Raw genomic sequence first — 23,258 nt, 5'->3', positions numbered from 1 at the left:
ACGGTTTATTTTATTATTTGTTGACAATTACACTGATATCTGTCACATAATAAGAAGAGGTAAAAATGCAGGAAACAAGGATTGCTATAGTAGCATAGCGTAAAGTTTGAGTCCCACGGTAAAACTCCGTATTTCTGTGTGAATAAGACCAGGTTTCGTGCAGGAAGAATAAGTTTACTTACTATAGGAAGATTAGGTCACTAATACTTTAGATTCCAGGAGAAAAAATACTTTTTTAACTTCCCGCTTAGAAAATCGATGATTTTCAAAAATTTCGGAAAGTTATTGTTTTCACTGCGATTGGCAAAAATTGAAATTTCATCAAATGTCAAGGTTTCGATGTCTTAGGAAGCTATTATGACTATTTTTAGAATGATATCGGAGAAACTATATCTGTGTGCCTGCGCGCGCGCGTATGTGTGTGTGTGTGTGTGTGTGTGTGACCGGTCTATAACTTTTTAACTAATGAACCGATTTTAATAGTTAAGGCGTCAATCGAAGCAGCTTGTTGGCCATCAACTTTTCTAAAAATTTCAGAACATTTGATCAAGTAGACTTGAAGATATTGGCGAATTACGAAAAGACTAAACTTTTTTTTTATTTTTTTGATAAAATGCGTCGTTCGCCGCTTTTGCCATCTCAATTGATTAATTTGTTCAAGAAATATTGCGGGAGAAAGAAATGGTAAAAAACAGTTATTCGTGAATATCTTCGAAATAACTTAACCAAACAATTCCAAAATCTAATCAGCTTTAGGACTCAATAAAATACGTCGATTGCTACCTCAACCATTAAAATCGGTTCATTCGTTCGCGAGACATTTTTGGAGAAAAAAATGGTAAAAAACGGGTTTTTCAAAATATCTTCGACACCAATCAATTTCAAACCATAATCAGCTCTAGAATTCAATGAAATGCCCCGATTTCTACCTCAAACGTCAAAATCGGTTAATGAGTTTAAAAGATATCGGCGTTGAAAAATTAAAAAAATAACATTTTTTATCTATTTTTTCCAGATAAATCATAATATTAGGTGTATAACTTAATTTTTACAGATTTTTAAGTCGTGTTTTCAATTAGAAAGAAATAATCAACAACAAACTTAATCTTGGAAATATTGTTCATCTTGCTCTATGACCTTGCGCCATCTATCAGGTAGCATACGGATGCCGTCGCGAAAGAAACTTACAGGCTTCGAGGTGATAAAATCATTGATGAATTTACGCACATCATCCAGTGTTTTAAACTATTTATCCTATAAACCTTGCTGCATTGACCGAAACAAATAAAAGTCAGATGGGGCCAAGTCTGGCGAATATGCCACTTGCGGAAGAACTTCCCATCCTAAACTCAAGAGGGTCCTTTGAGTCACGCGAGCAACGTGAGGTCGAACGTTGTCATGCAGTAATGTAACTTGCCAGCTTCCTTGCTCAGTAAATGGCCATTTCTTATACACCTCTTCATTCAATTTATTCAACTGTAGACTGTAGCACTCTGCTGTCACCATCTGACCAGTTTCCAGAAGCTCATAATAAAGCACTCCCTTTCTGTCCCACCAGATACATAGAAGAACTTTCTTTAAGTTGCTGTTCGGTTTCGGCGTCAATGTAAAGGGTTGCCCGGAATATACCCACGACTTTTTACGTTTGGGATTCTCGTACAAAATGTATTTCTCATCACCCGTCACAATTTTCGACAAGAAGTCCTTTTTTTGTTGCCGGAAAAGCAGTGAAAGACATATTTCCATTAGTTGACCAAGGTTTCTTCGGTCAACACGCGTAAGACGCATCTTCCAAGTTTATGAATTTTCCCTATTTGGTGCAAACGCTTGGAAATAAATGCTTGAGTGACTCCTAATTGAGCTGCAAGCTCTTGTTGTGTTCGCGTTTAGTCCTTATCTAATAAAGCTTGCAATTCTGCATCTTCAAACTTTTGAGGTTGCCCAGGGCGCGGCTGGTCATTAAGATCGAAGCTAACACTTCTCAAACGTTTGTACCAACAATTGCATGCTTTATAAGATATTATGTCGTCACGAAAAACACTACAAATTGATTCCCGTGCTTGAGAAGCATTTTTTCCTTGTTGGAGTTCGTATAAAATTCAGTGTCGAATGTGCTGTTTATCAGTTGCCATCGTAAACTTTACAATTCTGAGAGGTTATGTAACTTGTATAGACTTATCGTTTGGTGTTAGAAACTTCTATCCGATCCTTACAAAATCACGAAAGAACGCGAAATATTTCTGTTTTAAATATAATTTTAAGCTATAGAAAACAATCTGTAAAAATTAAGTCATACACCTACTATAATGTACTAAAATATATCTGAAATCAGATTAACTCTTCCTTTTCATGGTTTCTTTCGATCAGCATATAATGTCATCTAACTTGTTTTTTAGATTGAATCATACTATCAACAAAAAAAAATTGAAAGAACGGAGTTTTTGATATTTTTCTCGAATATTTCATATTTTATCGTTTCTGACATGAGTCAAAACTTATTCAAATCTTGATTTCGATCCCTGACATCGATTTCTGCCTTAATACACTTATTTTTTTGAACATAATCGGAAACCACTTCTTCATTAATGACTTTCGATTATTAAATTTTCAAACTTCAGCATAAAACGTAACTTGTTAGAGCTTGAAAAGATCATAAGAAAAAAATTTTATGTAATATCATTTTCGAGTTCGAAGAGCTCAAAAAAATATACCCACGCTAATGTTTTCGAGCTCTTTGAGCTCGATTGCAGCGGGAAGTTTTTGGGCTGGCCCAAAGAGCTAACCGACGCCCAGATTTTTTTTAAGTTTGTTATTGATTTCTCAGAAATTACCTATTCGATCGACTTCAAAATCTATGCAGCTCTAGAACTTAATTAAACGTGACGATAGCTGCCTTAACTATCTCAATCGGATAATTCGTTCGAAAGATATCGCGGGCGAAAGAAACGATAAAAACATTTTTTTGCGAATATCTTTGAAACACCTAAAGTAAACAATTCCAAAATCTGATCAGTTTCAGAATTCATTAAAATGCATCGATTGCCACCGCAACCATCAAAATTGTGTCATTTTTCTAAGAAGTATCGGCGAAGAAAGAAATGGCAAAAAACGGTTTTTTGCAAATATCTTTAAAATAACTAAACTAAACGATTTCGAAATCCGATGAGCTTCAGACTTTATTCAAATGGGTCGATCGCCACTTTAAACATAAAATCGAATCATTTGTCAATGAAATATTGTGGGAGAAAAAAATGGTAAAAAACGGCATACGAAATTATTTTCGAGCTGGAAGCCGTAGTGGCTCCGAATTACGGGAAATAACCGTATTTTACTGCAAACTACCGTAATTTGCTGCAACTTTGCCGCAAATTACGGCTATTTACCGTAATTTGCGGCATATTGCCGTAATTTCCAGCCGAATACCGTATCCTATGGTAGTTTTTCTAAATACCGTAAATTACTGCAAATTTGCGGTAAAATACCGCACTTTCGCCGTAAAATACCCCAGTATTTCCAAAATTTTGCCGTAAAATACGGTATTTTAGCGGAGTATGCCTAAGTTACCACAATTTGCGGTAAATAACGGCAATTCTTCCTAATACCGTAAATTACAGTACTTAACGGTTATTTACGGTAAGCTGCGGTAAATTACCGTAATTTTTATTAGCACAGTAGAGATCAAAAATATATTCCTGACAATATTTTTGAGCTCAAGGAGCTTGAAAAGAGCGGGAAGTTTTGGGGCTCGCCCACAGGGTCAACCGATAGACCGATTTTTTTCAGTGTGGTGCATGTAGGTCATATACATATTATATTTCGTATGAAATTTGCAGAGAATTTCAAACTCAAGTCAATAACAGATGAAATTTTTCATGCAGCAGTGGTTATTATGTATCTTTCCTCAAATGATTTTAGACACTAAAACTCAAAACTTCAATTTCAGTAACTATGGAGAATACAATGTGAATCCAGAGCAATTAACTGTATTATCAGATCACCTTCATGTATCACCAGTTATCGATGATTGAAATGATGATAATAATAATAAAAATAAATTTGAACAAATTACTTAAACGGAAATTTATGATCTGGGTCTAATATCATGCACTTCTACTTTAAAGTGAAAGTTAATTTTTATCGATCGAAAATAGAGTAAAGGTGAAAAATATTTACCGAAGGAAATTCGTAAAATCACGTAATGAGCATTGTGACCATTGAGTACTATATGTTCCTGGTATTACTGCTGATGACATAATATAACCTGCTGAGTTAGGACATTCTGCATCGTCATGAGTTGCTCCAAGGCTGAAAAAAAATAGAAATAGTTTAATATTTGCTAAAAATTGCGTCGCTATTCGTACAACAAAATCCATTAAAACCTAGATAAACAATGTTGAATTGCTATTTGGATGATAGTTTTATTACTATGACAATAAGTTATAAACAATCTAATCAATTGCTTAAATAACACGATGAAGATGAAATTGGAAAATAATATTTTTAGGTCAAAATGTTCCTAACAAGAAAAGAAACACGCGTTCATCGTGACCTAGCTTAGTAAGCGAAGTCTGCTATAAGTATTAATATAATGTCAACCAGAAATAAAAGTGCAACGTTTACTTGTTTACGTAGGGAGAAAACCCTATAGAGCACAGGAATCATTCACGTTATACAGAATACTAGATCCACTTTTTGTTCTCAGCCGAAGTAATCTGCGTGGATTTTTCAATAAATAAAAAAAATTAATATATATGTAACATTCCCTGCTGAATCGGAGAGTTTGAAAAATTTTATTATTCAATTTCCTTCATTTTTTGATGTTTTGCATTACCTGTTGAAAACTCTAACTTGTAAATTTGAAACTTTTTTTGGTGACCCCTCAAAAATTGCTCTTTTTTAATTGTTTGCCTATTATTCTTGTATAATGTTTTGAATCAAAACATACGAAAAAAATACGAACAAGTTTTTTCGAAATATTTTGCTCCGTGATTTTTAAGTTTTGTACTTTAAATCTGTTTTTTAAGTTCGCGCATATTTTCATTTACTTCAACATTTTTTGGTACAAACTGCAAATTTTTCCACGGTTTTTGAGCCCAGTTTTATGGTGGGATCTTCATGGCTATTATTTTTCTTCGATCTTTGCAAATTTTGAATGTTTTGTGTTCTTTATTAATCATTATGAATGCTAATTCTTATCAATATTAATTTTTTTTAGTAGTTTCCACAATATTTCCTGCAATCAGGTGGTCAAAGTTAATAACACAGGCCTACAAAATGGAATAGGTACCCTGTACTTTTGATAACATCAAATTTTTTTGTGCTTTTCGACGCTATAGGTCCCATTGACTTGAAATACGGCACACATATTCCTTTCTCAGCGTGTATGCTCACTAAGAACGGATTTTATAGAACTCCTATATAAAATGGACCGTTTGGCAATTTTTTGACGAAATTGAACTATTTTATTTTCAGGCGAGTGCAGAGCACAGCCTTAGCACCCCACGCTTGAGGCATGCAATTTATTTTCCCTTAATTTGTGTGTTTAGTTTTAATGTAACGGTATAAAAATAAAATATTTACATGTGTCCAATTTCATGAGCTGCAGTAAGAACATCTTGAAAATCTCCATTCGTGGCTATGATACCAGCTTTCAGCACTTGTTGTTGAAAATGATCAACTGCACAAGCGCTTGATGATAACGCTCTACCAATAACCTCTCCATATGAAAAGCCGTATCGATTACCATTTGTGACTTTCCTATTACTCAAAAAAATAAGAATTGCTTATTTAAATCTAAATTCATTTAATGTTAACTTGACGGAATAATGATATAATAGGTAATCAATAGTAACAAACTGTCTTACGAGGTCATTGTTATTGCCAGATCGTAACTATCGATAGGGATTACATATCTTTGTTGATAAATCCATTTTTTGAAGGATCTTAATGCAATATGCAAATCAACATTATTTCGGCCGTATGAAGAAAATGAACCATCAGTCAAGTATTGTAAAGTATCTGGCTCCTATTATTCAATGGAGAAAAATGATTATCAACCAAGTTGGTGAAATGGAAATTTTAACAAATATTAAAAAAAATATCAAAGTATGATTAATATTAAAAATTAATTGCAATGGCCGGGGAAAAAAAGTTGAGATCTATGTTAATCTATTACTGTAGATTTATGCAGATCGACAACTGGTGTAGCTATTATTACGGTATAATTATAGCAAATTACCGTAGATTTGAAACTTGTAATTCTTTAAATGTTCAATTGATACGATCTAAAATCGACGATTTACGTCACTTATCAATAAAAAACATAACAATTTTCGTAGATCTAACCTATTTTTATCATAACATCAATAATCATTACCATAGGTATAACAATTCCAGCAATGTTCAATTTATACTGTGGATTGCTTAAGGTACGAAACAGTAAATCAACTTGATTCCAAAACTGTATCAAGTAAATAATTATTTTGTCTTCTCCAATATTTACCAACAACTCATAATCAATAATAATCAGTATTTCCGGATAGATTGTGTCTGGTATAGTATTCATTTGTTGGTAGTACGTATAAAAATTATTATTTGAAACTGTGAAATCATATTCATTGGAATTATTACTAAGATGATACGCTATGACATTGATTGACGTACTCACGATAAGGATATTTCGTAATCGGACTTTTATGAGCGTAAGATGTTTGGTATTTATTGTCATTATGTGTGTAATAATAGTTATCATAACTATTGAATTTATAAAACTGATATTTACGGCTCTGTGGAATAGGAATGATAAACAAATTTTCGGAACCAATGGATCCACTCTAAAAAAAAATTTTAGAAATGAAAGTATTTAGTAACTATGTAATAATGAGTTTTATTTTTAACTTACGTGAATAGTTCTTGAACCATTAGGTTGAGTGACAAAAGTCATGGAAGCAGATTGAACTATATCCTCAAATGTTTCTTTTTCTGAATGAACATCTGGTTCCTAAATAACAGTATGTAAAAAATTGCTGTAAATTTTAAGATTACTATGTTGAGCGAAAAATATGTAGAGAAAATAAGAATAGAGAGCCCTAAAAAAACTGATTGGAAAGCAGAAAGTATGTGAAAACTCATTTCTTTTGTGTCTGAGGATCTAACATTCTATTTCAATGATTTTTGGAAATCTCAAAATTTAAGAGTGACCACTGAAAAATTTTTTATCGACCTGATTTATATTACGGGTTCTTGAAACTTGTTGAGCCAATAAATTTTTGAATAAGATTCGAAAAAACAGTTTTGTTTTGGGCTAACCTAGAGTAGAGCAAAATGACTTTATAACAAAAAGAAAGTATGCTTTTTTTTTGTAAACGTTTATCTACAGTTTCTAGAAAAAATATTTTAAATATTTTATTTTGATTCGAAAGATGTAGTTCGCGGGCAGCCTAAAGGGAGTAATGGTGTCAATCATTTGCAGTCATTGGCGGCACATGAATTGTCACGGTGTCTACCAGAATGAGTTGCGTGCAAAACAATAATGGATCTTGTGCTAAACACTAATTCTGTGATATTTAGCCGTCAGTCTCGTGCAGGATATTGCGTACTCGTGTGCGCATATGAATAAGTTTCCTCCGCATAGACTGATTACAGTACTAACATTCTTGTACTGTACCTGACTGATTGTGAGTACGGTTCTAAAAATGAACTGTTACTGTTAGCACACAAACCAGTTGATCATTAACAAATTTATTTCACTATTTTTTTCAGTTTACTTATAAAGTATTGATTCTTAGACTGAGCAATGTAATTGCACTTACATTTCGATACATACTATAAGACATATCATAATTTTTGAAGAGCTTATAAACCGGTGTTGCTGCACCAAAAAGGACACTTCCACTTTTTTTCAGAACCAGCTTTATTTCTTCACCAAAAGCTGACATCTCCATATTGATTTCGTTATCTATCGATCGTTTATGTCGCCGCTGTATTCGAATGAAACCCTCCTCACAATCTGCACCTACGAATTGAAATGTTAATGTTGTAGACAAAATTTTTCTGAACTTTTTGGTGTTGTTTTTTCGATCTATGGGGCCGGGACATTTTTTTTTTTTTTTTTAGAAAAATCAATTCATGGCTCGCTTGGGAAATGTATTCAACTACAATTGGCTTTTTTGTTTCTTTGTACGACAATTTGCTGCTGAGATATAATAAGCTGAGATATAAGCCTTCAAATGAAAAAGGATCTTTTTGTGTTTGATTATCGATGTCTCAGAAACTAATGATCACACAGTAATTTTGAAGGCAGCTTTAGAAACTGAAATAAATTTCTTACAAGCTTCATTTTTGATTTTGGAAAAAAAATCATTTTTTTATTCTCAATATCAATTTGAAAATCCAACAAGTAATGGACTTTTTGTGGTTTTTTAGTCCATCAATTACTGCTTTAAAAACATTGATGGAAAGGGTAATGTTGCCAGATAATTTTGCAGCTTAATGTACCCTTAAAAGCCCTAGAAGTTTTCGAATCGATCCATTAAACTGTTTGTTCGGGCCGATTGCTCGAAGTTTTACAAAACAATTAAAGGAACAAGTTTTGTTCTTTAATTTGTGTAATCATAACCAAAATGAAAAAAATCAATTTCTTTCGGATTTTCTATCATTTTTGCATTAGTTATTCAGTAAATGTAAGGTAAAAAGAAAAAACAAATTTCCGAAAAACTAGATAAAATTAGAATTTTTTTACAGTTGTTTTTATGTTTTTACCCGGGTTTTTTTTCTCTTTACTTTCCATTTACTGAAGAACGACTTCTTTAAGTCGCCTGGCCTGACGTCCGAGACCGAAGGGTTTATTTTTGCCTGCCAAGATGGTGTAATCAAAACTTTTAAGTACCATGCTAAAGTGCTCCAGATGCAGCTACCCGACACTATGTGTAGGGTATGTAAGCAACATTCTGAAACGCTTCTGCATCTCATGTCAGCAGGTCCTATGTCGAAAAGAAATGCATGCATCCAGCGTCATAATGCTGCTCTGCGAATACTCTACTACCATCTAAGATATACGCACGGTATCGATAAAACACCAGTGCTGCCTTATCTGCCAGGAGAAATTCCGCAAGTTGTTGAAAATGACTGTTGCCGTATTTAATGAAACGTGCCATTCGTAACAACGCGGAAGATTGACCACAATAAACCTAATATTGTGTTCTTCAATAGAATCACTCGTGACATTCATGTTATTGAGTTTTTAGCTCCAGCTGAATATAACATAACCGTTAAAGAAGAGCACAAACACTAGATATATCAGGATCTCCTATTTAAAATTGGCAAACTTTACTCAGTCTATCGTGTCAAACTTGTCGTCCTCATTGTTGGCGTTTGAAGAGGGATGAAACAGTCTTTCATGTCTGCATTAGCTAGAATATCAACTTGTTCAGCGCAAGTTGAGTTTCGGGCATCGTGGATGCAGAAAGCTGTTAATTTCAGATACCTCCGTCTACTTAGGCAACGAAATTTGGCCTGCTGCGCATGCTGAATATCTTCTTGATAGAGCATCCAAGCAGTAACAATTTAGCGCTCAAGTGAGGCCCTCGGTAGAGTCGGACTACCGGGGATAACTCCCTGAACATTTTACTAACAAAGGAATAATAATAATAATATGAATATTTGCCTCTAGCGTTAGCCATTTTTAAGCATCGTCGTCGGCTATTTTTCGGCCTCGTGTTCACTACTAAGCCAATTTTTCGGCCGAAAAAAATTTTATAATTTTTCCGTTTGAAATATTTTTAGCCGGGATACCAATAGTATATATGCATGTTTATTAAAATTGATTTATCCACTTGCTACTTATACATATTTTTAATCATTTTTCAATAAATTTTCTAAATCGATTGACTGTGGTTTCTTTTACCTTTAAAGCTATTTTCACTACATCTTGATGCTTTGGCGCCAATTATCTGTAAATATCAACAAATCAAATCAATGAGCAGTAATGTGTTGAATAAAGGTTGTAGCATTCCTTGCGGTTTCAGAAATACTGAAATAATCTCGAAATTATACGACGTTAATGCTGCATAAATACGGTATAACTTGTTATTTTGGCCAGTGTTTTTGTCGAATTATTACCAAAAATTTACAAAATAAATTTAGAATATTTGGTAATAAAACAGAAAAAATATGGTATTGTGACTACATTAAAACCGTAATTATGCAGCATATTTATTGTATATTTTCGGCATTTTAGCAGTATCAAACTATTCTACCAGGAAAAAAAATGGATACATAATTATATACAATTTTATGAAGTTATAAATACAATAACTGTCATTAAAAAAAAAAAAATCCCGCTATCTCGTGGGCTCGACCCCGACTTCTACATATTTAAAGCCTGATCTGTTAAACGCTGTTCCAAATCACATACTTGAAGGATGATGTGAATTATATCAATCTGAATACAAATAAACTTCTTTTGTTTGAATTATAAACGTGTGAACTAATAGAATGAAATAAAAAGTTTTATACTGTGCAGATTTTCGATGATTTTAAATGAAAAAGGGAAAAAAAAAATAAAAATAGATTTTTAACAATTTTCCATTATATTAGCATAAACTTAGCAAAATTGCAGGATATCTATGATATTGCTACTAAAAAAGTCGGTCTGTCGGTTGACCCTGCGGGCCAGCCCCAAAACTTCCCGTATATTTCGAGCTCCTTGAGCTCAGAAAATTGTTGTAGATACATTTTCTCTTCGAGCTGGAAAATACTTTTGTAAGCCTTTGTTTTCGTAAGAAAACGTTTTTTACGATTTTTTTTCAAACGATATCTCTCGAACGAATAAACTGATTAAGACGTTCAAGGCGACAATCGACATGTTTTATTGAGTTCTATAACTGATCAGATTTTTGAATTGATTCATCAAGTCGTTTTTGAAATACTTTCAAAATACTAAAGAAAAAAATTTGGTATTAATCGGGTCAGTCATTTCGAAAATATTTGGAAAAAACCATTCTTCACCATTTCTTTCTCCCGCGATAACTCTCGAACGAATTATCCAATTTTGATGTTTGAGGTGGCAATCGACGCGTTTTATTGAGTACTAGAGCTGATTAGATTTTGAAGTCGATCGTATGAGTCGTTTCTGAGAAATCAATAAAAAACTAAAAAAAAATATTTTTTTTTTTCGTAATTCGCAAATATTTTCGAGTCTATTCGATCAAATGATCTGAAATTTTCAGGAAAGTTAACGGCCAACAAGCTCTTTCGATTGCCACCTCAACCATCCAAATCGATTTATTAGTTAAAAAGTTACAAAGAGTTTACATACATACATACACACACACACGCACACACACACGCACACACACACACACACACACACACACACACACGCGCGCGCGCGCGCGCGCACATATACATACACACACTCGGACATCATTCTGAAAATAGTCAGAATAGCTTCCTAGGACCTCAAAACGTCGACATCTGATGAAAACTCGATTTTTAAAAATCGGGGTGAAAACAATAACTTCCCGAAATTTTTGAAAATCGTCGATTTTCTTAGCGGGAAGTTAAAAATACGATTTTATTATTATAAAATTATTGTATTATCATAGTTTCTGCATATCATTTTCTCGGTAAAAGTTCGGCATTTTTATAGTAACTTTACTGTAGTATTCTGGTAACTTTGCAATTTAAGTACAGTAAATATACACGGACAGAAAATTGTGAGAATGGTTCGTATAATTTTGTGAAATTTCATCCTATACCAGCATAGGAATGACGACCATAAATTATGGGAGCAGTTCCTATAATTATAGGAATGTTACCCATAAATATAGGAATGGTTTCTATCATTTATGGGAATACTTCCTATACTATTATAGGAACCATCCCTATAATAATAATAGGAACCATTCTTATAAATTATAGGAACCATTCCTATAATATTATAGGAACCATTCCTACAATATTATAGGAATGGTTCCCATATTATTATGAAAACATGAATTTTAAAAAAAGTGAGGAAATACCCTGATCAAATAAAACGATTTGTGACGATTAAAACAGTTTTAATCGTTCTGAATCGTTATAAATTGTCAATTGATGATTAAAAACGATTAAATTTTTCGAATGAAGATTAAAGACGATTCATGACAATTTTAATTTTTAATCATCACAAATCGTTTTGTTTAATCAGGGTACCCGGATCGAAAAATTTGACCTGATTTTAGACTAATTGGACAAGTTGATCCGTGTTTGATCTTTTACAAAAATTTTAAGCCTTTTTTGACCTGTTGTTTTAAAAAAGGTTTTAAGAAATCGAATTTTTGTGACATCTTATTACGGAAGTGCATTAGCGTTTCAAATATTAAGAAAATTCAAATAAATTTATAAATCTAGATTATTATTTATATTTGAAAAAAGTTTTGTCTTAGATCTAAAAGCGATTAAAAACAGACTAAAAGTGATAATAAATAAAATCTGTTTTCGACCTTAAAAACAATTGAATACAGGTCAATAACTATCACAAAAAAGTCTGATTTTAGTCCAAAAGCGATTTAAAACAGACTAAATGTCATATAAAAGTAAGTGTGATATTGGCCTGGATAAGGAATAGTACGGTCAAAAACTGACTAAATTCCTATATGAAAAAATACGATTTATAAACTTAATCTAAAGAGAAGTATTTCAATGTTACATTTATTTTGAAACAGATCTAATTTTTTGACTCGAGTAACTTTTACAATACAGAGGAATATTATTAAATATAAAAACAAATATTTAAACATTGAAAATAAAAATTCTTATATTGCAAAGAACATCAAAATTTTTAACAGAAATTTTTTATCAGCACAAAACGTTCAAGAAAATTTAAATTTCGAAAATAAAAATTTAAATTCCAATAAAACATAAGCAATGTTGTAAACATACACAATAAGAAGTATGAATCAAAAAAAAGATTTGATGTTTTTAAAGCTTTTGATGTAAATAAATTGTTATTAGTAGAAATAAAATTGATGTACTTAATGAAACAGTCAAAATTATTATGTACCCTTACAATTTATTATATTTTTGATTATAAACTTGAATATTTTCATTTATTGGTACATAAAAGTTATCCCTGTATAGTAAGGGTAGTCTTAAGCTTAATTTCGTGTATCCATACAAATTTATCGTCGAAGAAGCATCATTTGAGACGCTCCATATCATGAGGAAAATTTCTACACTATTTTGTAAAAAAAAAAATTTATGATATTATAGGAACCACTTCTATAATATTATAGGAATGGTTTCAATACTATTATGGGAATGGTTCCTATAATATAATCGGAATGGTTCCCATAATATATAGGAACCATTCCTATAATAGTATGGGTACAACTCCTATACCATGTAGTGAGATCTCGTTGGATATTGTCAGATCTGTTTGGATGCGCTTGGATCGCGCCAAAATTCGGATCCAAGCACATCTGACTGTTCGGATCTAATCATATATGCTTAGATCTAAACATTTTTTATCGGGGAGTCTTGTTTCTGCATGTGAAATTTTAGTTTTTTCTGTTATAAATACAGAAAAAAATAACTGATTAAAGTTTGCTTTTCTGCAAACTAGAGCAATTTATTGGATTTTCAAGACATATGACTGCAATTTATATTGTTTTTTAAACAACTTTATTTTTTATAACGATAAATACAGTTTTTGCTGGACATCAGTCTTTTAAATTTAGGAATTGTGATGAACAATAGTATATAAATGTTCAGGTATAAAGTCAATAACATTATTATACTCGAAAAGTACTCCAGATTGTAAAATGTTTAATATTTCGTCTAAATGACAACCTGCAATATTTGTATTTATTGTCCATGTCGCAATTCACTTATTGTATTCGTTCTTTTTATTGCATGCATTTTGTAGTGTATATAATAATTATTCATCATAAAGCTATTTACATCTTATCATACACGAATTCTGATTTATTCACACTCTTTTTTAATACACTACTGGAAAAAATTGAAGGATCAAAAAAAAATTCTAAATTTTTGGGTGATTTACAACAGGCTGTAACTTCGAAAGAAATGGTCGTACATGCAAGAAAAAAAAAGAAAATTGTAGCTCCTAGTGTCTATTTTTTGGATTAGAACTTTAAAAATTTTAGCGTCAGCGGTTTTTGAGTAATCTTAGAAAAACCAGCGACAAAAAAATTTTCAAATTTTTTTTAGTTTCTTTTTTTTGGTCTACGGGCGTAAGAAATTTTTTTTTTTGCTTAACTATTCTAAGAATCGGATACCTTCATTATTCAGCTTTAATTTCATTTTTTATAGACCTTGATACGTCAACTTGCCGCCGAAATATCAGTCTTCAAATGAAAAAGGATCCTTTTGTCTTTGATTATCGATATCTCAGCAACCAATAATCGCATAAAAAGTGAATGGTGGGTTTCAAAAACTTAAATGAATTCCCGTGAATGATTAGCCATTGTTTTCTCTAAAAAAAAATTTTTTCCTTTCGTCACATGAGTTCAAAAATGCAACAAAAAAAGGGCTTTTGGTGTTTTTTTGGAAAATTAAGCGCTGGATCGAGAATATTATGGAAATCAATAATGTTAAGTGTGTATTTTACAGTTTAATATGCCCACAAGTACCCTACAAAGAGCTAGATGAATCCAACCAGCTGTTTTTTTGTTTCACTCGATCGAATTTTTGAAAAAATTAAAGGATCACGTTTTTTGCTCTGAAAAGCCCATAATCTTCAGCACAATGAAAAAGAAAAATTTTCCGAGCTTCGTCCACATTTTCATTCCAAACAGTGCTCAAATTTTCAAAGAATAAAAAAATTTGAAAAATAAAAAAATTGAGAAAAAAAAATGTTTTTGAAATTTTTTTTTTTAACAATTTTAAGAAATTTAAGAGACCAACGCCCAACTATTTCTAACATGTTTCCTTCGCTGCATTTCGTGGTTTCTTAAATTTCTCAACGTCGTTTAAAAAAAAAAATTTTCAAAAAAAAAAAATTTCAAAAAAAATTTTTTTTTTTTTTTAATTTTCTCAATTTTTTGAAAATTTGAGCACTGTTTGGAATGAAAATGTGGACGAAGCTCGGAAAATTTTTTTTTTATTGTGTTAAAGATTATGAATTTTTCAGAGCAAAAAACGTGATCCTTTAATTTTTTCAAAAATTCGATCGAGTGAAACAAAAAAACAGCTGGTTGGATTAATCTGGCTCTTTGTAGGTTCTTTGTGGGCATATTAAACTGTAAAATTCACACTTAACATTATTGATTTCTATAATATTCTCGATCCAGCGCTTGATTTTCCAAAAAAACACCAAAAGCCTTTTTTTTTGTTGCATTTTCAAATTCATGTGACGAAAGGAAAAAATTTTTTTTTAGAGAAAACAATGGCTAATCATTCACGGGAATTCATTCAAGCTTTTGAAACCCACCATTCACTTTTTATGCGATTATTGGTTGCCGAGATATCGATAATCAAAGACAAAAGGATCCTTTTTCATTGGAAGATCGATATTCCGGCGACAAGTGGACGTATCAAGGTCTATAAAAAATGAAATTAAAACTGAATAATGAAGGTATCCGATTCTTAGAGTGGTTAAGCAAAAAAAAAAAATTTCTTACGCCTGTGGACCAAAAAAAAAAACTAAAAAAAATTTGAAAATTTTTTTGTCGCTGGTTTTTCTAAGATTACTCAAAAACCGCTGACGCTAAAAATTTTTGAAGTTTTCTTTTTTTTTCTTCCATGTACGACCATTTCTCTCGAAGTTACGGCCTGTTGAAAATCACCCAAAAATTTAGAATTTTTTTTTCCATCCTTTAATTTTTTCCAGTAGTGTATTTATTGTAGCAATTCTTGATATAGGTCAAACAGAAAGAAATAAACATACACATACACACTAGTAGAAAAAACATATTAGTGTGATCAATGTGTACGCTTCAGATGTTACGTGATTTTTAGTTTTTAGTCAGGATTGCTGGCCCGTTACTGGTTTGAAATCAATTAAAAACTTGACTATTTATACAAGGGATTAAATAATTCTTTAATAAAAAATTTAACGAAAGCTCTCATCTGAAATTACACAGGTCGACAAAAAAAACAGTGATGTGTGCTGGATGTCAGACTATGATTTTCTGGCGTATTTTTTCCTGCTGAACACGAATCTGAATCCAGAATCGGGGAGTAAACTGCAAATATTGGAGAAAACCCCAATATACCGAAAAAAATCACGATTGCGGCATTTTTTCCGCAGGATATTATCATTACGCAGTTTTTGTTTATGTCTCTCAATAGTATCCAACCGTAATTTGTAAATGCATAGATTAATTGCCTATTGTGTCTCATTTAGGTCTCACACAGAGGCCATAGATTTTTCATTTTTCGTCTATGACAAAAAATATTACATTGGTCAATTAAATCGGTACATTTACGAGCAGAAACATGTTACCTTGAAATGTTTGGACTGCGATGACAACTGCCTTTTGATGAGATGTGTAGAATGATTCGCTAGTCAACATTTCGTGGTATCGAAGCCAGCCAAGGCGCACTGTTTTGCAAAGAAGCGCGAGAATATAAGGATGATAACGTAATGTGTCTAACAAAGAGTTGACACTGTCCTCGTCAAAGTCGGAAAGCCCTCGTACTTAGGGAGACCTAGAGGGTATGAGGTTTATCTTCCCTAGGGTGGCCGATTCACCTGCGATTGGGTTAGGTTTTCTAGCGTGCAGGGTTCGTTTGTTTTAATGGATTGTGGTAATTTTTTTACTTAATATTTTGCTGGAACTTTTATTATTCGTTATGGTCATGAACGTTTTGGCAAACCCAATGTCTTTTGCCTTGTTTGTGCACTTTGTGTACTTTATTGCACTGATGCAAAAGGACTTATTGATGAATTAAAGTCAAATTTCTATTAATCTGAAAATTGGCGGTTATTCATTGATTCGACTCAACAGAGCCTTAAGGCAGTCCTTCTTCAAAAGACCAATAAGTTTGCTCTTTTACCTTTAGAAATTTTTAACCGGAAATTCGAAAGTTATTCAATGATGCAGAGTTTGTTTTATCTATGATTGACCAAAAAAAAAAACATTATGGCCAAGTTTCAAGGAAGTATGTACCAAATTAGTAGGTAATACAAAGAATGCTGATTACAGAAATATCGTGGCAACTATGATAAAAAAATTTCTGAGATCGGGTGGCCTCCTGAATTTGAGATGCGTTTTCATGATTTCCATCTCAATGAATTTCCGGAGAATAATGGAGACTTTAATAAAGAGTAAGGAGAAAAATCTCACCAAGGTCTGACAGAATTTGAACGACGATTTTAGGGACAGTAGGGAGTAAATATGTTCGCAGATTAATGTTGGGTGCTATAATGAAAAACTCAAAAGAGAGGAAAAAAGCGCAGCAGAAATTTATTGAATATGTCATTGAAGATAAAACGACCAGAAAAGGACAAAATCTATAAGAACATTATTGTCGTACAGAAAAAACCACTACATCGTGATTTTTATCGGTTTTTTGCGTTTTTCTCCAATGTATGCAGTTTAACTCTCAATTCTGGCTTCAGATTTGTATTCAGCGGGAAAAAATAAGCCAGAAAATAATAGTCTGACACGCAGCACACATCACTTTTTTTTGTGGACCTATGTAATTAGAAAAAAATTCGAATTTTAAATGTTAGTTTCATATGAAAAAAATAAAAATTTTGAGCATCAAAATTTGATGAATTTTTGTAGTTTTTGACTGCTCAGTGTTTTTCTCGAAAAAAAATCACAGCTAAGTCTCAAAAATGGCCGGAAATTCCAATTTTCGTAATCGCATCAGTATGAAAAACAGAAGAAACTTATCAAACGAAATTTTTCATTTCTCTGTTTTTTTAAAGCAGAAAAAATCAAATTCGAGTTACTCAAATGGCCGATAATCACAATTTTTTAAATAATTCTCGTTGATGTTGAAGTTCTAAAAATTTGATTTTCTCAAGTGAGAACAATCATGAAATTAAAAACTGTGGTATCTTTTGCGACTTAAATCAAATTTAACGTTCGAAAATGTCGTGAACTTAGAAGTTCATTCGAGTCTTTATGCTGATAAAAATTTATGACAAATCTATAGGAAATCGAGAATCTGACCACTTTTGAGAACATAATGTAATTTGAATACATTTGAGAAAAGTCCCAAAAAATTGAAAATTCCAATTTTTTAGACCAATGAATAAGAAATAAATGAAGTTTTTAAAAAAATTTTATTTTGTCTGGTAATTCCATTTCATAATTTTTTTGTGTTTTTCTGTCTATTAGTATCGAGTTCTTCCGACAGTTCGAAAAATTTGAAATTGTTCCAAATTTCGAAGTTCGAGATCGAATTTTCCGTTTATACACAAAGCTAAAAGACATTTCTTGGGGCAAGAATTTTTTTCTGGCCTCGAAAAATTTTTTCTTGCGCGAAGAAAAGTTTTTCTCGCGCCAAAAAATTTGTTGTTTTTAATTTATAATGCAAAAAAATTTTTGAGGCAAGCGACAAATTTTTTGCGCCACAAAATCATTATTTTCTGTGCAGTTGGCTCATGTATGAAATCAACGCACTTCATTCCTGCATAATTTATTATAATTTCACCTAAAATTTGTGAAAACTTTTACTTAAAGAATAATAATTGCGATCTACGGACAAACAACAACATACATTTTATTATTTTTGTACTTACAGATGCAGAAGTAATAAGACCCAATTTGTTTACTAACCACAAAATAATTACAATTCTGATTCCAATCATTTTAACACCTATTCCATGTAATGACTCGCGACACACTGGCGCCTATGTTTTCCTCAAGGGCTATGATTAGGTATTTTTTTTTTTTTTTTGACAGCCAAGCCATCCCAATTACTGTCGAAGATAGTATATTTCATAAGATTTAAACCTGAAGTATACGTGCGAGCATCCCACTTATTTGAAAATGTCATTAGTCATAATGTCCCGTTATCTTTTGTCTGAAGAAAAATTGATATCATTTAACTATGAAAAGTTCAGTCACCATCAGATAGTGCAATATTCAAATCTTCTCAAGTTGATAATGTCATTTTGTTGACTGTGTCTTCCTTTCTTTTTTCTTGGACGTAGAAGTATTATATTATGAGAAAAAAATTTCTTTTAATCGGTGAATCACTAATTCTACAATTGTTTAACTATTGAACGAATTTACTAACGCGAAGCTTCACTGTGACTATATGAAATGCTTACACTATCAAAAATTCGGAGCATGAATCCGAATTGGACGCTGAGGGGGCGATTTTTTTTATTAAAATCTTGGAAACTATAACAACCCTGATCGAAAACTCCGATTAAATCCAATTAAATCAAATTGAAACACAGTCCGACTTCAATCAGATTCAATCGGAAATAAATATTCAATAAGGATTACTTGGGATAGTTCCAAACATCCGATTCAATTTCGATCGGATTTTATCAAAAAATAATATATTTTATGATTAACTGTCAGTCAAATTAATTCAAATCTTCCGAATTAATGCAAATAGGACTGATTGAAAGTCAATTGGAAGAACCCGACTAGAATTTCCCAATTCGATTCAATCGGAGGTTTTAATCAGGGAACTGGTGGAGTAAATTGCTAATATATAGTAAAGTTTATTCTTTTATACTTTGAAATCCGTATAATACCTATATAATAATAATACGTATCACGTTTATAAAGTAAAAGAAATAGATCTTTTATTTTCCGCCATCAAAATAATTTGGCTGAGTCACAAACTGACATATAACTTACATCAGCCATACTACGCAATATTATTTCATATTGCATTGAAGTATAAAATATTTCCATGAAATCTATATCACTACACTGAAAAAAAAAATTGCTATAATAACAAAAATCAAGATTACGCAGCTGTTTGTTATGATAGCAAAACTATTGTAACGCAACGAAGTGACATTTGTTGTGGGGACTAAAGTGGAATTGCTATTGTAATAAATGATGTGTTGAGGAAAAATTTTTTGAATACGCATAGAATTTTTGTTTTAATTAGGTGAACAATATCATTAAGAATTCATCACAAGTTTTAGATTTTGGACATAAATTGTGTTTATAAATCATGGCTAAAATATTAAGCGCTATTTATTTTGAAAAATATATACTGACAAAAAGAAACCTTTAAGTCAACTTGGTTTGAGTTAAGCCAAATATGCCACGACATTAAGTACGGCGAAACACTCTACGACTTTGGCTAAAAAGCCACACGTATTTGGAGGGAATTCTCTACTCAAATACATGGCATACTTGTGAACATATCATTTGCATTTGCGACGACTTTTACGCACTCAATTAAAAAATATATGTAATTGAGTCAACATACTACAGACTTTATTCCGCCTACTTTTGCTTTTGTTTCTACAATACTTAAATTTGATGTAAAAAATGATGACATTCTATCTATTTTTTTTTAATTTGAGTAAACTTACATTTAGTCGTAAGAATATAATTTTTTGTCAACTCGATTGCTTTACATCTTTCTTCTAAAACACCGTAAATTGTACGAAATTTACATAACGTTACTGCAATTTATTCAAGTTGTCGTTATATAAAAAAAATTATATATTTTTTATGTATTTGAAATATACTTTCTTTATATTTTCATACATGTATTTTTCATATATTCAAAGATATATGAAAAAGGTAGGTAAAATAGGGCACTCCCAAAATCTGATTAAAAAAAAAAAATCGTTTTTTTAAATGTTTTTTAAACCTTCTAAAATCACTTTTGTAAATGTAATTGACCATTGTTTTGAATTTTTTTTTGTTAAACTTTTTCAAAAATCGAAAATGTCAGTCAAAAAATGTTAATGATTTTTGTTTTATGATAAGAACCATTGAAAAATTTTTAATTTTCCCTTGCATCTAATAACTATGAGAAATGTCATTTTTCTCTTTGTAAATTACTTACAAGAAATTACTAACTTACAAGAATTAAATTACTAACTTACAAGAAAATTTAATGTAATTGAATTTATTCAATATTCAGAAATTTTTTTTTCTTCTTACTTTTTTTAGAAACTACCCTATGTTACCTGCAAGAATGAAGTTTTCTTTTTAATGGTCTCTAAAAATTTTTTCTAATATTTACTTTGGATATCATTAAAAAAAAATTTACTGTATTTGAATTCTCAAAAGCTTAGTATTTCTTTAAGAACCCCGTTTTGCTCCATCCATCCTTTTTTTGATATATTTGAGTTATATTTAAGATACGTAAAATATTTACGAACATCGGCCAAAAGTTAACTATTAAAAATGCATTTTTTACACATATTTTATTTATATAATTTTTATGTATTTTCACTATATTTTTTTTATGCTAAAAATATATATTTTCTAAATTTTAATATATTTTTTTTTATAAACGTTTTTCACGAGGGGTGTTTTAGATAAAAGGAAAAGTGATTTTTGTATTCCACTCATGTTCTTGAATATTCTTAAAATAATAAACGCCTGTAAATTTTTTTTTTTTTTCAGTAAATTTATGTACTCTGGATACACACAATCAATGATATATTTAACTCTTCCAATTACAAAAGTACATTATAGGTAGTAAATAAGTAGTCATATAAAACTGAAATAAAATTGAATCAGCGGTACTAGTTCCTTGTAGCCAGAAAGTATTCAATTATTTCAAAGTCATTTATATTATAATTGAATAAATCATGTGATTGACACATCACTATAATATATTGAGGAAAATAAAAAGTGACTTTAAATAATTGCATAAAACTTTCCATCAACAACATTTGCAAAATTGATTGAAAAAAATCAATAATTTCCATCAACCCAAAACAGTATTTTTTTCAAATTCATAGTTGTTCTTATCACATACATAGACGACGTCAGCTCTATCTCTTATTAGGTAGATTTCTTTAGAAATCGGCCTATTGCTGTGGGTCTCATGATCGAATTATCACACAATTTTGTCACCATATGTCTTATTTTACCTCGTAGAGGCATAAAATATCATTAGCTAATAATTTTATATATGCATGTATATATATATATATATATATATATATATATATATATATATATATATATATATCATATAGCAACAAAAAAAATACTTTCGCCGGAAACGAAGCACCCTAATATATTGTAACGAATGTGAAACTGATGTTTTAAAATATTTGAATAGCTAGAAAACAAATGCCTTCTTCTCTTGTTTTTATAGATGCGCGACTAAGTTAGTCAGTCTTATACTGACATCTTAACAGCAAACATCTGTATATCAATAAACTATATATCTCTTTGCTTTCTGTTACTGTTGTTAATTGTGGTGTTATTATTTCTAATATAAGTGTGTTTTTATTGTAGTGTATAAGTGATATTAATTTAAGATACCAGTCACTACAATACATATATATATATATATATATATATATATATAACCTAATATATATATATATATATATATATATATATATATATATATATTAGGTTGCTTTGTTTCCGGCGAAAGTATTTTTTTTGTTGCTAATCAAACAAAATATTATTTTTTATGCTAAAACAAAAATTCCTGCCAAGTTTGAGCTCTTAATTCCAATCCTAAGTACTTTCCATTTGGTTTCCAAAATTTCCCATTTAAAATACACATAAATTAAATTACTTTTTTTTTTAACTTTCTAATACTCAGCTGTTTTATGATATCAATGCGGTTTTGGTCGCAAATTGTAGGGCATTTGGTGTTCTTCAAAAGCGCCCATAGTAAATTAGCTGTAATTCCAACTGTTTCACTTGTGTCCGTTGCGGAAGTCATTTTACTTATGAAATTGACCTTTATTGGCTTGCAGAACGTAAACCAATGAATGCACATCAAAAATGTAAATGGAAATTTTGTAGAAAATTTTATTCCCTTCAAAAAAAGTCCTTTGAGTCAAGTCGCTAAAGTCCATAGTTTCCGAGTTATAAGAATTTTAATAATTTAAAAAATAAAATAGCAATTGTCATTTTTTTTTTAATATTATATTTTTTAATTTATTAAAACTCCTATAATTCGGAAACTATGAACTTTAGCGACTTGACTCAAAAGACTTTTTTTGAAGGGAATAAAATTTTCTACAAATTTTCCATTTCCATTTTTGATGTGCATTCATTGGTTTACGTTCTGCAAGCCAATAAAGGTCAATTTCATAGGTAGAATGACTTCCGCAACGGACACATGTGAAACAGTTGGAATTACAGCTAATTTACTATGGGCACTTTTGA

At 31.1% G+C, this 23,258-nt stretch overlaps 1 protein-coding gene across 2 annotated transcripts in view; it reads right to left on the bottom strand.

Annotated features, from left to right (window-relative positions):
* LOC103569156 (venom metalloproteinase 2) overlaps positions 1-23,258 on the bottom strand; it is a 79,623-nt gene that overhangs the window by 3,305 nt on the left and 53,060 nt on the right. The window contains exons 2-8 of one of the 2 annotated variants that reach the window (XM_053742517.1): positions 7,812-8,014; positions 6,902-7,000; positions 6,668-6,833; positions 6,377-6,600; positions 5,865-6,025; positions 5,581-5,757; positions 4,174-4,305 (exon numbers count right to left, since the gene is read on the bottom strand). In XM_053742517.1, coding sequence (XP_053598492.1) covers positions 4,174-4,305; positions 5,581-5,757; positions 5,865-6,025; positions 6,377-6,600; positions 6,668-6,833; positions 6,902-7,000; positions 7,812-7,943 — 1,091 coding nt within the window. In that variant the 5' untranslated portion in view covers positions 7,944-8,014. The remainder of the gene's footprint in view (positions 1-4,173; positions 4,306-5,580; positions 5,758-5,864; positions 6,026-6,376; positions 6,601-6,667; positions 6,834-6,901; positions 7,001-7,811; positions 8,015-23,258) is intronic. The other variant, XM_053742518.1, reaches the window with a different exon arrangement.

The sequence above is a fragment of the Microplitis demolitor genome, chromosome 10 (assembly GCF_026212275.2).
Source record: "Microplitis demolitor isolate Queensland-Clemson2020A chromosome 10, iyMicDemo2.1a, whole genome shotgun sequence".
In the NCBI taxonomy this organism is placed as follows: Eukaryota; Metazoa; Arthropoda; class Insecta; order Hymenoptera; family Braconidae; genus Microplitis; species Microplitis demolitor.
The sequence above is the reverse complement of the archived record's forward strand: the minus strand, read 5'-3'. Positions and strand labels throughout refer to the sequence as shown.